This window comes from Taurulus bubalis (assembly GCF_910589615.1).
Source record: "Taurulus bubalis genome assembly, chromosome: 1".
NCBI lineage: Eukaryota > Metazoa > Chordata > Actinopteri > Perciformes > Cottidae > Taurulus > Taurulus bubalis.
Window position 1 is genome coordinate 44,249,369 of NC_136589.1, and position 17,112 is coordinate 44,266,480.

A 17,112-nucleotide genomic window follows, 5' to 3' on the forward strand; every position below is an offset into this window, starting at 1 on the left:
AGGCGGTGGAGCTGACGAAGAGGAGGATCCTCCTCAGAATCCCCTCCTTGGGAACACAGAGGTCTGACTCTGCAGCTCCGGCAGGTGCTACGGCTCAGGACTCGTCGTCTTTTCCTTGCGCCCGTCACGGCAGTCGGTCCGCCCCCATTCCGGTTCCCCTGTAATCCGGCCTGCCGGCCCGGAATGCCAGGAATGCTGGCTGTGTAATGGAAATCTGCTCCACATTTCAAACAGATTATGGCCGTGGAGGCTGAGCAGCCGCGGCCCGTTTAACACTCTGGTAATGCCTGTCCAAACCTTTTGGTGCAGGAGTTCTTGTGTGGATTCCTGTGGAGACCCACAGAGACCCACTGAGACCTGGACCCACAGAACCCCCTGACCGTCAAGTCCTTCAGGAGGGCCTCCTCTGTCTGGGCAGGTTTCATGAAGCTCAGGCTGCTGAAACTTGTTCTCTCTCATGGAAACAGGATGCAAACTACTCAGAGTATGAACTAAGTCCGGCCTGTTGGGACTCCCTAACGGTTCCAAACTGAGTCCGTGGACCTCGTCTTACCTTCCCCCCACGGCGAAGTCAGAGATGGCGTAGTAGTAGGACTTGAGGACCTTGGGGTCGTTGAAAACCTCGTCTCCGAACGTGTTGAGCCGGTTCAGGGTCACTCTGATGTCGGTGGCCGTCACCCAGTCCTGCAGAAGACACAACATGGTCAGAGACACCCGGCCTCTCGGCAACAAACACGGATAGTCAAACCTCAATGAGACTAGGGTTGGGTACCGAAAACCGGTGCCTATACGACCATATAGTATACTTTAAACAGTTAATATATTGTTCAATTTGAAGAAAACAATGTGCCTTGGCAATAAAAAAAAGCCTTTCTTTAATGTCGTCAATCGTCGTTTTGTACATCGTTTTATCCCATAGATGAGACACGCAGAGACGAGATAAAGGACGACAATGACGGCCTTCGGTTCTGCCGGTGTCGGGTCATAAACACACAAAGTACACACACATTAACGTGTTGACAGAGACTCGGTAACCCGTCACAGTTCATCCACATCCCACCAATGATTCAGGCCAACAGAGGCAAACACAGATGTGTGAACACATTCTTCACAAATGGAAGTTCCTTGAGCCGCCAAGAAACTTGGACCACGATCCTGCAAACAGGGATGTGGCTTTGAGTTCTCCGGCTGTGGGAAACCCTGAGAAACACTTGGACCGTGACATTATTAAGCCAAGTGGAATTTATCTTCTTGGCATTACGACACGAGAGCCAGATGGAGAGAATCACTGAGGGACACCTGTTTCAGTGTCGGAGGATAGAGAGTTACTCAACATCCTGTCTGCGTGGTAGGCTCATGGGAAACTAGGGAAGGCCAGAGATAGCCGTGTTTCTATCAGCAGGAAGCTTATCAGGATTTCATTCAGCAGAGGAGTGAGAGCAGCAGCTGTTGGACTAACACAGATCTGAACGGTCCTCACTGATGTTTCTGCTCTCCAGAAACACGTAGAAACGTTAATGCGTCTGATATGAACTCTCAAACAATGAATTCTTGCCTATGACCTCCTCAGCTCTGTTAAAGGACTAACCTATGACCTCCTACCTACACCCTATCTATCTGTGACTTCCTGCCCGTGCCTATCAGCATGTGATCGAAGTGAATCCTGATCCGGTCTTTGTGAGACCTGATCCCGGTGGACTCTGATGAAAACGAGAAGGTTCTGCAGCTTCTCAACGCTGGACGGAACTTCTGTTTGACGTCGATCAACTCGGTTCCCGGAGGAGGAAACTCAGAGTACTTTTACTGCGGTACTTGCTGAGGTAAATCAGCCCGTGTACTTAGTCATATTTAAAAGAGGTCACTTTGGGCTCAGAGAACTTCTGAAGAGACAAGCTTTATAATACTTATTATACACACGGCGGCCATTTTACACTCTGTGGAAAGTAACTAGTACATTCATTCTAGTATTGTACAATTTCAAGGTACTTGAACTTTACCTTCTACTTCGTTTTACTGTACTACATCTCAGAGGTACATATTGTACTTTTTACTGTACTACATCTCAGAGGTACATATTGTATAAATATATATAGAAATTACATATATTTAATGCAGTAAAGGGTGAGAGTACTTCCCCCTCCTCTCTTAAATTATTCATATATATATTTATACTAGATATCTATATCTAGTGACGGAGCTTTAACCGCAGCTCCAGAATAACACTGCGAGCGACAGCCGGCTGTTAAGGTGGAATCCCTGCGTTAAGGTGGACTGTCAGAGATGACGGGCAGCAGGAATGCGCCGCCTGACGCCTCCTAAAAGAGACCGGCTGCGGTATAAATAGCTTCGTGCCAACAAGTCAAATAAGGAGGTTTACAGCTGAGCTAAATGTGTTCTTTTAGTTCACCAAACAAAATACTAAGTACTCCGTCTGTGTACTTCTGTGTCTTTTACAGGTTAGGAATACTAAATAATCTGGTGAAATACGGCTGATCATCATTCAGGTCAAACAATGGAGAAGACAGACTAAAGCATTCCGTTTTATTTAGGTCTGGTTGTTTGTTTCTATCTGGAAATCATCAATAAAACCTGAATGTTGTGCAACAAACTCAGAGAGGAAGGAAGACAGACTCTCCTGTTAGGCAACAAGGGGGAAGGAGAGGAGGAGGAGAGAGGAGGAGGAGAGGAAGAGGAGGAGGCGAGGAGAAGCGGAGAGAAAGGAAGAGACGAGAGGAGGAAGAGGAAGAGGAGGAGGAGTCCTCACCTGCAGCACGGGGCTGTTGTCGAAGTTGTAGGCGCTGGGCCGGCCCTCCAGCGTGGAGAAGGCCACGTTTCCTCCGGTGAGCGGCGAGATGTCGCTGAAGTCGTCGGTGCAGAGCGCCTGCTGCTCGTCCTCCCCGGTGCGGATGAAGCCGCGGCCGGCCTTCTGGTACGTCTTCCCGCAGGAGCCGCTGTAGTACTGGTAGGGCACCCAGGGGCCCGCCTCGCTGGTGCGCTTGTAGATGGCGAAGCTCTCCGGGCGGCTGGTGTGGAACTTGAGCCGCACGTAGGTGATGTCGAAGGATTTACCTGCAGACAGGAAGCTCATTATTAATACCAGGGTTCACTCACAGTGTGACAAGTGGATTGCCAGGACCAAACTTCCATGACTTTTAAATTTGGTAAAATTTAGTCATGGAAATCCATTGGTCAAATTGTGTAAGACAATTTGACCAATGGATTTCCATGACTTTTCCATGACCAAACATTTAGTGAAATCTGGGTGTAAACATGAAAAAAGTGAGAACATTTAAACTAACAATGAGAATACAAAGCATACAGTAAACCTTAAATGACACAAATGAATGAGACAATAGTTTGATTAAAAGAATAAACATTTATATAGATGCCTGTATGTATGCCTGCTTATGTTCTGAGCGTCTTTCTTTTAAAACCATATTAATTATTTCAAACTCAGCTTAAATGAACGTCATGAACACATGAATATAACACATTTACATGACTTTTACAACACTTTTGGGATTTTTTTTTTTTTTCAAGGACTTTTCCAGGCTTTCCATAAGCGTAAGAACCCTGCACTATGCATGAAGCACAAGCGTCACTTATTATACATCAGGGAAAATCTGTTACTTTTGTTTGATAAAATAAAAACATTTTCACGTGATTTCACATTTTTACTGCGACAGGAGTTGTTGGTTCTCGACCTCCTGTCCAAAAGAAACAAAAAATAAAAACTCAAAACAATGTTTTTACGCCTGAGAACCAACGGATTCGTGGACTAAACTAAATAATCCATCACAATGAAGGTTCAGTCCACTCCAAATGTGTGTGATGCAGCTGCTGCATGGATTGTGATGGATATTTGTTATTGTTGTTATTGCCTCAGCAGGAAGTGGACTGGGGGCGACGCGGAGCTGGAATGTGAAGTGGTCCTCCAAGTCCTGAAGCTGCATACTTGTTCCAGTCCCAGCAGGCCGGCGAGCTCCGTCAGTCAGCGAGAGAAGGAACGCCGCCATGTTTGAGGTGTGTGTGTGTGTGGCTAAAGAATCCACTCTGTAAACAGGGCGCTGACAGCCGGGCCCCCGGGGGCCCCTCTGTGTCTACGGCAAATAAAGGTGAAGCAGCTGATGGGACGCTCCACAAGAGACTGCAGTTCATCACAGGAAAACAGCAAACCAGTACAAGCCATGCTTACTTTTACATGCGCGCACACACACACACTCACACTATTACATTAGATTTTTTAAATTTTTTCTTTCTTTTGTTGTCTGTTTTATGCATATTTCATTTTATGTTTGTAATTTTGTAAAATGTTAACATTATATAGATAGCATATGTTAAGATGCATTCTCTCCTGACCACTAGGGGGCGACTCCTCTAGTTGTATAGAAGTCTATATAAATGACTCTACTTCTCTCTTGATTTATTCTCTCAGTAAACATTGTAAACATGAGTTTATGTCTCAATCTCTAGTTTCAAGTCTTCTTTAATACAGCATGATGTTCATTTAGTAAATTATGGTCATTTAGACTCAAACAGATCATAAAGCAGGGGGTGCTTAAGGGCGGGGCTACAAGGTGATTGACAGGTCATGACGAGTTTCTTAAGTGGGAACAAAGCCGTTTGAAGAAAAGGAGTTTCACTCGGAACGTTTGGCTGCAGATCAAAGTCTCTGAGAGGAGGACGGACGCCAGCCAGCAGGAAGTCACACAACGCCTCCACATCCTCCTGCCAGACGGGACGAAGGGCCTGAGCCCAGGTGGCTGCTGGGACAGGAGGCCAGAGGACACTGATTGGACGAGGGTCATGTGGCGGACATGATGCACAAGTTCCCCTACAGGACTCTTCTCTGAGGGACCAGTTCCCCTACAGGACTCTTCTCTGAGGGACCAGTTCCCCTACAGGACTCTTCTCTGAGGGACCAGTTCCCCTACAGGACTCTTCTCTGAGGGACCAGTTCCCCTACAGGACTCTTCTCTGAGGGACCAGTTCTCCTACAGGACTCTTCTCTGAGGGACCAGTTCCCCTACAGGACTCTTCTCAGAGGGACCAGTTCCCCTACAGGACTCTTCTCTGAGGGACCAGTTCCCCTACAGGACTCTTCTCTGAGGGACCAGTTCCCCTACAGGACTCTTCTCTGAGGGACCAGTTCCCCTACAGGACTCTTCTCTGAGGGACCAGTTCCCCTACAGGACTCTTCTCTGAGGGACCAGTTCCCCTACAGGACTCTTCTCTGAGGGACCAGTTCCCCTACAGGACTCTTCTCTGAGGGACCAGTTCCCCTACAGGACTCTTCTCTGAGGGACCAGTTCCCCTACAGGACTCTTCTCTGAGGGACCAGTTCCCCTACAGGACTCTTCTCTGAGGGACCAGTTCCCCTACAGGACTCTTCTCTGAGGGACCAGTTCCCCTACAGGACTCTTCTCTGAGGGACCAGTTCCCCTACAGGACTCTTCTCTGAGGGACCAGTTCCCCTACAGGACTCTTCTCTGAGGAACCAGTTCCCCTACAGGACTCTTCTCTGAGGGACCAGTTCCCCTACAGGACTCTTCTCTGAGGGACCAGTTCCCCTACAGGACTCTTCTCTGAGGGACCAGTTCCCCTACAGGACTCTTCTCTGAGGGACCAGTTTTCCTGGCAGGAGTGCAGGAGGAATTCCGTCTCTTCGTCCAGAACAACCATGGTATTGATGAGGAACAAAGAGCGTCCATGTCCTCTAGTGGGACGAGGGACCCTCTGACTCCACACAGCTCCTCAGACCGCAGACATGGCCGCTGTCCTTCCACAATAAAAGCTCACGAAGAAGCTCGTTAACCAGGGTGTAAACCCGCCTTTATTTTGAAGGTCTCAAAGGAGAGCCAAGGTTTTTTTGATTCCTTTGTTTCAAAATAAAAGCTTCTTCGTCGTGTTCAAAACGAACAGGAATCAGTACTACACATTAAATACGGACAAGAAGCAGTACTACACGTTAAATACGGACAGGAAGTAGTATTACAGTCACGTTCAATTATCCGGTCTGGTTTAACCCTTTTAGGAGCGCTGACCCCTCAGGGGCAGATTCAGGTCTGGACTTGAAAAGAGCCTCCAGGCGTCATGGAGACAGGAATGACCCGACTGGAGTGAGTGTGAGAGTGTGTGTGTGTGAGAGAGAGGGTCTGTTTCCTGTCCTGATATGGAAGACAAGACAACGGACTGAGCCTGAGGGAGGAGGAGCTTAAGTGTCCTTGAGCAGCATCACATGACCTTTGACCCCTGAACGCGTCACAGAGGAGGCTCACTACAGGATGATATATTCAAGTGACTTTAACTTGCATCATCGCGTGCGTACCTCCATATAAAGAACGCTTTTTAAGGAGGAAGACAAGACACTGTGTACTTGTACTACATTCTTTCAACGTGTACTGATACTGTATACTTTTACTACAATCCCCTGATGTGACTTTGTGATTCACTTGTTTGGATCCCACTTCATTCCCAGTCCTCTCAGTGGAACCAGTTCAGCCCACAACAGTGTTTTAGTCTCGTAGTCTGGATGAGTTGTTCATGCGGATGTTTTTTACAGAACATTCCTGTGAATCCTCCAGGAGAGCAGCCTCGGGGGAGGAGGAGGAGGAGATGAAGAGGAGGAGGAGGGAGGAAGGGAGGGAGGAGGAGTCCAATTAAACTTCATCCCATGACCTCATCGCATTCTTGTCCGGAGCAACGAACAATGGCCGCTTTGACTTCTGGGCGCGTGGGCCGAGCCGAGTGGAAGAGAGTCAGAGAGTCAGAAAGAGGCACCGAGGACGTCGCTGCAGGCCAGCGGGTCAAAGGTCACTGCTCTGTGTTCTCGTTCAGTCATCAGCCACCAACTGTTTCATAAACAATGTACTAATCTGCTTTTGGTGTTTAAGTTATGAAAACCCAAAACACTCATGTTCCTGCTCCACGACTCAAACCTGAGAATACTACTGAGATACTACACATTAAGTACGAACAGGAAACAGTACGAATACTACTGAGAATACTGCTGAGAATACTAAAACTACTACTGAGAATACTCCACACTGAACTGTAGGAGTTGGTGTATACAGTGCCAGGGTCAGAGGGCAACCAGCCACAGCCTCGGAGATGAAAACATGAACAAATCAGAGGGAGGAATGTGAGGAATGTGAGCATGAACATGAAACAGTCGACTGAGACTCACTCAGTCTGATCCATTCCAGCTGTGGCGACCTTTGACCCTCAGACGCTCTGCACGTTTGTACTGTATACTAGTACTGTATTCTGTCACTGCATAATCGTACTGTATACATGTACTATTTACTGTCACTGTATACTCGTACTGTATACTAGTACTACATACACCATGATGATGATGGACCAGCATCAGGTCTCAGTCACCCGGTCTAGCTGTGAAGCCTCAGAAAGCGGTTCTTGTGTCTGTTGGATCCTGAATCTGTCCATGAATCAGATCCCGGGCGCTCCCTGTGAAGTGGACCAGTTACACATCAAGTTAATGAGTAACTGGTCCTGAGAGGAACGCACACAACCATGGAGGCCCGCAGACCCTTATCTCTGAGGATCTGGTCTTCAAGGAAACGTGGAATGCAGAAAGATGTTTGATAAACAAAGCCGCGCTCTGATTGGACAAGAGCAGATAAAAGCGCGTTGATAAGAGTCTGCGGCCTCGAGGAGGCGATAAGCTCAACTCGTTCCTGACTGCGTGTGGCGCTAACGTTAGCTTAACTTGTATGGCACGAACGTTAGCTTAGCTTGTGTGGCGCTAATGCTATCTTAGCTTGTGTGGCACTGACATTAGCTTAGCTTGTGTGGCACTGACATTAGCTTAGCTTGTGTGGCACTGACATTAGCTTAGCTTGTGTGGCACTGACATTAGCTTAGCTTGTGTGGCTTTTACTGTTCTTTACCGTTTATTATTGTTATTTTATTCACGTTACTAAACCTGTTGTTTTATTTTACTTAAGAGGCATCGGCAACGTCTGTCTGTCTGTGTGTGTGGTGAAGGTTTATTGCCTTTTGACTCCAGATGAACTAATTATAATAATTAAATGAAAGTGTGTCTGTGAGCCGGTCAATGACTTCATGAATGAATCTTTATCTCTCATGTTCCCACTTTACTGACCACCGACTTTACAAACTCCAGGAATCCACCTTAAGACCTCCAAGAGTCCACCTTAACCCCCCCATCAGTGTGTTTGGTGAAGCTTTAACAGCAGAGACCACCTAAGAAGCCAACGCCCCACCCAGAGGTGTCACCACAGCGGGAACAAACCAAAGCCGTCCTTGTTATAAGAGACAAAGAGTCCCAGCAGGAGACAAAGACCCCAACCCCCAACCAGGAGTCTCCTCAAGTCAGAGAGTACACATACAGTATATAAGATAAGATAATCCTTTATCAGTCCCGCAGTGGGGAAATTGCATGATTACAGCAGGAGTGCACACACGACACATAGTAAATACAAAAAAGTATTATAAATAAACAGTAATAAAAACAGTAAAGAAGAATACAGTAGCAATATCAACAGACGGAATTTTAAAAAAGTATATAAAAAGTACTTAAATGTATTGTATATATTGCGCCAGATGAACGTAATTAAAGTGGCCAAAGTGATTAAAGTGTTATAAGTCTACTGTGAGCTCAGCTTGTTATGCAGCCTGACAGCAGCGGGAAGGAAGGACTTTCGGTATAGAGCTGTTTTACAGTTTTTGTAACATAATTACATCATTTGTATGATAATATGTTGTATTATTGGGGTGTATGTGCATTACACAACCTTTTATGTTCCGTATGTGCTGCAAATATTTTACCTGAATTCTTTAAATATCACATTTTATCAATAAAAACATTTATTTTTAAAACGTTTACCTCAAGCAATGTAAAATAAAAAGTAAATATAAAGTCCCGTTGACGTGAACGACCGGCGGAGCAGAAACGCATCGGGAATCAAACACCCGGCCCGAGGACGTCCGAGACAAAAGGTTCTGAGTGATTGTTGAGTTGTGGAGCTTCTGAGAGGGAAGATCGGAAAGATTAAAGCCTCCACCACTTTAAATAAACCTCGAGGAGGAATGAGCTCCTGCCCCGGCTCGTCTGGCTCAGGGAGACTTTTCTAAACGGTGAAACCTGGAAACTGAAGGCCGGCTGTTAGTGCCCAGCAGGTTTCCAGAAGACGAGCGCTCAAGAGAACCTTCAGAGAACGCGTTCTGACCGTCATTATTTTATCCTGTTGCAGACGGACTTCTTTTATTATATTATGTTACGGGTATTTATTCGAGGTTCATGAGTTTTATTTTTAGAAGTCAGAATGAATCTGTCCTGGGTCCTCTCCTCTATCCTGAGACTAATATAGTCAACAATCCAGCATTAAGTATTACAACTACACATAAAATTAGGATTTTCTACAACACGTGGTGTTTGCTGTCAGATCCAAGAGCGGCGCCTGGCTCTAAAATCGACGGACGCCTTGATCTCGTGAGAGTATCGTTGACCACGTGTGCATGACGTCAGAGCAAGTCGGGACCAAATCGGACACAAATCTAACCAGCATGCATTGCGAGCCGATCGCCGCCGATCGATTCTGATCAGAACTGGCTCATCTCGAACGAGCCTACTGATGAGCTGTGCGACTCCGCGCCTTGTGCTTAAAAGTTAGAAAATAGCTAGATATAGATATTTACTAGTAACTCAATATTAGTTATTTTTTGATTAACTTTATTTTCATTTTTCTAACAGTGATATTACTTTTCTTTTTTTGTCTGATGGAGTGATCTGGTTTACTTAAAAGGGATCGCAATGCTCTTTATTCTATTGTTTATAAAAGCACAGATGGAGTCACTAGTACTGTGAGGTACCACTATGTCCTCAGTCCTTATCCTAGACCAGGGGTCAGCAACCGTTCGTATCCAAAGAGCCATTTTGACATTTTTCCACCAAAAAAAATTGTCTGGAGCCGCAAAAATTATTTGATATCACAGCTTCTGAAGTTTTATATATAGTCATATTATATATACAAAAAACTATAGTTTGTGTATTTATGAAAATATAGAACAAGAATAAAGACATTTCTTTCACATTGTATTGCTATTTTACCTGTTTATAACTATCAAACAAAAAATAGTCATGTGTCGGCTACATTAAGGTTAATTAAAAACACAACTATGCAGACCTAGTGAAAGAAATATTTAAACATTTATTTTTATTTTCAGTGACACAATATCACCTAAAACTCCAAGATAAGAGGACTTCCCTTTAAAAGCCGCAGGTTGCCGACCCCTGTCCTAGACCTTTCTGCTGCCTTTGACACAGTGAATGAAATGTGATGTTAAAACCAGCTTGTTTCTGTGAAATAAAACGTGAATCAAGTGCCAAGTGAAGTTATACGTTGTGATGTAAATGTATAGGTTGTGAAACAAAAATAAAGTTCTACATTGTAAATTAAAATATGTTGTAAATTAAAGTAATATATTAAAGTAATACATTGCAAATGAAAGCAAATGAAAGTATTATTTTGTAAATTAAAGCTGTAGGTTTTTAGAAATTAAATAATACATTAAGTAATGTTTGTGTCTTAAAACAGACTGTTTACTGTCACCGTCTCCTTTGATAATAAAGTTTATTTTGTTAAAGCGTGTCTTCTGCAGTGACGTCACAGATTGGGGGATGGCCCAAAAACAAAAAAAAGACCCTTCAATTTTGTTTTAATTTCTGTGGAAAGTTTAAAAGGAGTGAGACGTGGTGACAGAACACATCACTTTGCTCACTAATTACCCGCTCTGAGAGCGTCGCTCTGTGTTCTGCCCTCCTGGGCTAAAATTACCCTGCATGCATCTGCTTGTCCCTGTAATGCATCTCTGCTCGGTCAGACTCCACGCCGTCTATAATAATAGAACCTCTCCCTGGGGGCATGAATCACTTCCTGAGCAAATCACAGAGTCTCAGCAGGACCACGACCAGGACCCCCCATTAACACCCTTCAGTTCAGGGCCTCAGAGGTCCAGCCTCCCAGCAGAGTTCCCACAGTGTTTTCTCTTTCTTTCTTCCCACAGGACAGGAAATGCTTCGTCATGTCGGTTTACAGTCGGGTGAAAAGGTCAGAACTGGAAGTTAGGACTCGGTGGACCAGAGTCCATGCAGAAAACATGTTTTAAGAACGTTGCATTAAACCGTTAATTAATTATTTAGAAGTTTAGGGAGCCGACCAGGAACCCTGACCCGGAGGAGGTGATCGCTGATGTGACAGGAAGTGATATCACTGCTGTCACAGGAAGTGATCGCTCTTGTGAAAACATGAATCCGACAATGATGCGTTCACTGCCGTGGGGACCGTCAGCTTCCATTCACCAATACCTAGTAAACGAGTTCAGTGTTTGATTTACATGAGGTTTCATATGTGTTCTCATATTACTACATTATAATGTTTGGTCCATGTAGTTTCCACACGTCAGTTTACAACCAGAAGCCTTTGAACCGTCTGTTCCCTGACTAACTACAATCTACAACCTCCTGCAATCTAGGAGGCGGTCTCTGAACCGGGTCGTGAGAATCTTTGGGTCATTTCAACAAACCGACGCTCAAAAACTCTCCAAAAAAAAGTTGAAGGGTCCTCGAACGCACCTGCAGCGCCAGACAAAGAGGTAAGTCGGGATGAGGAGTTCAAAGCTCGTCTAGATTCCGTTTGAATGCGTTCCGACTTCCTGTCCTGAAGCAGGCGGATCCTCTCAGAGACCCGATAAGAGCCGGCGCCTCCATGTGGACCCACACGGCAGATTGTATCTCCGTTGAGCTTATTCAGTTAATCTTATTCAGTTTAGTCTGGAGCAGTGATTGTCAACCACTGTGCCGCCAGTACACCACTGTGCCGTGAGAGATCGTCAGGTGTGCCGTGGGAAAATGTCCAATTTCACTTAATTGGTCCCAAAAAATATTATCTAGTTTCCATTGTTAAGCGCCTGAGCCTACAATATAGTGGCTAGCAGAGTAATATAGAACAGGTCTACACCTTGTTCTTTATTAAACGAACTAAACGGCCGTATGTCATTGATCTTATCTACATGACAGCTAGTCATTTCTGGGTCGCGTTACAACTCTTCTCTGCTCTCTGTGTGTCGGAGTTCTGCCCCGATGCGCTGCACACAGGTGAGACACAGCGGACAGAGAGAGCGGAACAATATGTTGCATGCTTTTCACAATAGGATTTGCTGCTGAAGCTATCACTATTTTAAGCTATGAGCTCTCACTTTTAAAGCCCAACAGTTCATGTATTTGCAGGTCAAGACAAACATCCAACAGGCTGCAGCCTGGAGCCTGGAGCTCCATCAATGACGTTTCTGACTTCGCATATCGAGAGGCTCTGGAAATATTCTTCCAAAAGCCCGAAAAACACACTGCAAAGACAAAGCCTGCTCATTTTGTGGTCGTCATTCAAATAAATGAACACCATGTTTCCTTTATGTCAGTATTTAAACTGGGTGGTATTTATTACAGGTGGGGCGCAAGAGGAAATGCTGATTTTAAATGTTCACCGTCCGCCGTTAATAGTTTACGCTTGCGCGACTCGTCGATTCTTGTAATTTCACCAAAGGCCGATCTTTATGAGATCTCGGTGAGGTCTTTTCTGCTGTTGTGTCTCAACATTGAGCATGAATTGAGAACGGCCGTATCAAATCTACAACCCCGTTTTAAAAAGAGTTGTAGAGAAAAGCAGCTCACTGCAGCCACTAATACGGATACAACGTGATGCTCACACATCTGCACACTGCTTTGTTCTGTTTTGCAAAAAAATTGCTCACTGTTTTCCACAATAAGTTATTTAGTAGTAACTAAATATGAATAATTTTTTGCATAACTTTATTTTCTTTTTCCTAACAAAGTGATAACTTTCTTTTTTTGTCTGATGGAGCAATCTGGTTTACTTGAAACACTGAATACTCTTCCATGCCAGTCGGTAGCGCAATTATTACCTACCATATATGCCAGACCTGGGTATCTTACGGCCCACGGGCTCTCCCAGTCTGGCCCGCGTGAGGTCAATAAAAAATGAAAAAATAAATAAGGTGCACGCCATGAGTGCAATACAAACGGCACTGCTTTTACTTTGAAGGCGATTTATTTATGTGTGCGCGCACGCACACGCGCTTACGCAGCCTCACTACGGGCAGTGTTGACGATGGAGACTGAAGTGAAAGCGTATTGTTCTGCAGTTTCTGTCCTCAGTGAGCAGCAGGTGCTGCGGCGAGACCCCCGCCTCCCAAGGAGCCTCGCGCTGCAGTCTCCGCCTCCAGATTGAACATTAATCGCGCAAAGCCGCCGCGGATCTGACCTGCGGTCTGATCCACTATAGCAGAGCACTTTAAGTCAGTATCACTTCTGGATTTTTATTCTTCTCTCAAAGAGGAGAACTTTCCTCACATGAGGAAAAATGCTCAGAAGATGTTGGTTCTCTTTGGATCTACCTACATGAGAAACATTCTAGTGATGAAGTTCAACAGATCAGATCCTCTCTCTCAGCTGTCCTTCATCTCCACCTCATTCAACCAGACTTCATGCTCTTGCTCAAGCAACACAGACTGGACTTTTCTCACCGAGTAAGAACAACTGAACTGGAAAACATCAAAAGCACTTATTGCTTTTGTTTAAAGTTAATGAATTGCTGGTCTTTAACATACATAATTAAGGTAAGATTTAAAAAAAATCAAATTACATTTTTTTACTTATTTTCATAGCCTTATTGTAACATGTATTCTTACCAGTAGCAGCTCAAAACCATATAATTTACAGTTTTTTAATAAAGTAATAACATTCATATTGAGTTAATTGAATTAAGTTCAGAATTGGTTCGGTCCTCCACAACGGTCCAAAGTTCTCATGTGGCCCCTTGGAAAAATGAATTGCCCACCCCTGGTAAATGCTGTATTATGTTACAATGTGACATTTTGAAATTCTTTGGGTTATTGGTGTGCCGCGGGATTTTATTTTGTAGAAAATGTGCCGCGGCTCAAAAAAGGTTAAAAAACACTGGTCTGGAGCAGTGTTCCCTCTAAGCTGCACACATTTTTCAGGGGTTAAAAATCTTTTTTGCGCCAGTGTTTCTGAGATAGGAGTGAACCATCTCCGCAATAGAAGATCTTTGATGTGACGTGTCGAGTCTTCTTGGCCAATCAGCGTCCCGTTTCTCGACATGCGCTCTCTGTACCTCTGCTAGCGCTCTGCCTCCGTTAGCACCCCTCCACCCCCGCTGTCCTCCTCCGGGCGCCAGGAGTGAAGCTCGCCCAGAACGCCACATGAGCTCGGGCCGCCGCTGTTTAGGCTCCTCTTGGCGGGCCCTGCTCCAGCAGCTATAGGCTACCATGGCGAAAAGAAAGGCAGAGCAGGCGCCCCAGAAAAAGGTCTGTCTAACGTTCAAGCATGAGTGGCTAGATGAAATAGTCCAAACTGACACAGGTAGGATGAAACTTTCAGACTTATTTAAATATGAAGAATATGAAGTTATTAAATTGTTTATATAGGCTACCTTTAGGAAAAATGACACCATGTCAATTTAATAGGCCTATAATTGTTAAGCACTGCATTAGCATTTTTCTTTCAATGAAGTTCCACTTAAATGTTGTACCTGCTGAGAAATGACTAAACACCTTTGATACTTTTATTTTTTATATATATATCATTATCAGTCATAACCAGTGAACCAGTCATAACCTCCCCTTATTGAAGTTCAACAAAGATCCTTTAAATTCAACTAAACTGACTGGTAAAACACCATCATTAAAATGTTCCCAAAGTCCAGCCATTATAAAGGATATTGAATAAATATCAACCTTGTATACATATTGATGCATTTGCTGTCATCTCTTTGAATCCCCTATGGCTAACGCAGGCTTGTGGTCATTTTCGGCAGGTCACGTGGTTGTGAATTGCGCTCAGAAAGAAAAAAAATTTGCTCAGTGCTGAAAAAAATTTGAGGGAACATTGGTCTGGAGGACTTCAGCTTTGTTCCTTCAGCTACACAAACTGGGTGCGTTCAGGGACACTCCGACACCGGTGCTTTTCAGATCTGTCTTCTACGTTTGATTTTCCAAGATATCTAATAAATAGTGTTTTATTTTCCTTCTGCAGCTTCATGCAAGAAAAGAAAAGACGGAAAACCGGGTGGTGCATTTAATGACTCGGAGAGTTGACCGTTGGCTGCACGAAAAACAAAAAAGTTGTAAAAACATCTCGTCCTTCATGCCGGGCGGAACATCAAACCTCGGGTGTTGCGAGCGTCCTTGAAAGCAGCACTAGGCCATCACGTGCAGAGCCGTGCTGCGTTCACTGCCCCCGGGCCAGAGCCGTAATTACAGAGTCGCACCGCTTCCCGTGACGCCGTCCGCTCACCTGGAGGTTTTGATCCAGATGTTTAATAACAAGCCGTCGCCACGACGAGCTGCAACACGACGAGTCAGAGTTTTCACCCGGCTGCAGATATAGATATTTATTTATATATCAACATCGTGGAGCCACAGAAATAAAACACGGCTCCACTGAAGAAAACACGACTTTAGAAGTTGATTTATTATTTCTTTGTGGGCTTTTCTCATTCAGGTTTGTTTTCAGTTTGTATTCCAACATTTTGTTGCTCTAATTTAGAAGAAAAAGGATTAAAAAAAGTTCCATGAATAAAATTAAATCTGAAGATGCTCTCTGAAAAACATCCCAATAAACTAAAATGATTGTAACAATTAATGCCGTTTCACACTTTAAATGTCACCGTCACTGGGAGACCGTGACCCTGAACGCACCGCAGGCCTTTTAATGAGCGCGCGTTGACATGTAGGCGGAGTCTGTTGTCCAGAGGACAAACACAGCTGTTCAGGTGGGAACAGCAAACACACAAAAGAGACGTCGCTGCTCGAAAAGAAGAGCTGAGACCTCGGAGGAGGGACACCTTCATCACCACCACCGTCATCTCTAGAGGGCTACGATGAGATTATAAAACGCTTATCAATTCATCCGAGGGGCCCTGAACGCCTCATGTCTGACCTCCATCTTTGTTCATAGAAACACAAATATAAACTGTGTTCCTTCCATCGCGCGATTGGAGGAACACAGTTTATATTTCTGTGTTTCTATGAACAAAGATGGAGGTCAGACATGAGGCGTTCAGGGCCCCTCGGATGAATTGCTCCTCCCTTCGCGCGATGGGCGGCGCATTACTTTAAAATGTATTAAACCCCAGTTTTTTTTAAAGTCTCAGACATTTTTCTCAGAAATTGCGAATGGTTTGCATCTCCATACTAAATATCTCCTCAACCACAAGGTCTATTTCAATATTTTAAAAAAGGTATAATATACAGAAAACACTTGTGAGACTAGTTAAGAGGTTCATATAGCAGTATATGTGTTACTGGTTTATTAGTTGATGATAGAACATAGGAAAGAAAAGAAAAACTTCCAAAAAAGATAAGGTCAATAATCAATAAACGTAATCAGAACCCAAAGACATTAGAGACAACAGTGCACTCTGGGAAACCCCAGCTGAGAGTTTCTCAAGATGCTCTTCGTCTTCATCCTCAAACCGTAAAACAATAAGTCAATGTTTCCTCCTCTGGAGTCCAGCTGCTGCGAATTATACCAGCTGGAGTGTGTGTGTAGTCTGAGGAATGAGCTTTGCGTGGGAACCGGCGCTGCAGCTGGATCGTCTTTAACCAGAGGATTAAACGTTTAAATAAAGTTGAGTCGGTGTGAGATTTTGTTATTCTATTGTTCTTATACGTTAACTTTGATGTTATAATTATATTGTTCTTATACGTGTATAATGTATTATTTGTTTTTTGCAGATCTGTTTCATAAACATTCAGGGGAGACGCTGGTTCCTTCATGAGGCAAACGCCTCAGAGGAACGCTGGAGGCTCTGAGGCGAGTCGGGACACGTCGTCTTCAAAGGGCCCGAACGCTTAGAAACACAAGCTCACTGCAGGTCCTCAAACACACCGTGCTGCTGGAGATAGATATAACTAACTAACTGAGAGAGAGAGACACTTCCTCTCATGAAGGATGAGAACTATTGGCTCAAGGCCCACTTACTCTTCTCTCCAGAGCTTTCAGCCACGTCTTGTGGTCTTCTTCCTTTT

At 44.5% G+C, this 17,112-nt stretch overlaps 1 protein-coding gene across 1 annotated transcript in view; it reads right to left on the reverse strand.

Annotated features, from left to right (window-relative positions):
• Positions 1–17,112, reverse strand: part of lamc1 (laminin, gamma 1) — a gene marked incomplete at its 5' end in the record, with an annotated part of 33,151 nt that overhangs the window by 14,350 nt on the left and 1,689 nt on the right. Inside the window, 2 exons of the mRNA XM_079214617.1 lie at positions 554–684; positions 2,765–3,069. Coding sequence (XP_079070743.1) covers positions 554–684; positions 2,765–3,069 — 436 coding nt within the window. The remainder of the gene's footprint in view (positions 1–553; positions 685–2,764; positions 3,070–17,112) is intronic.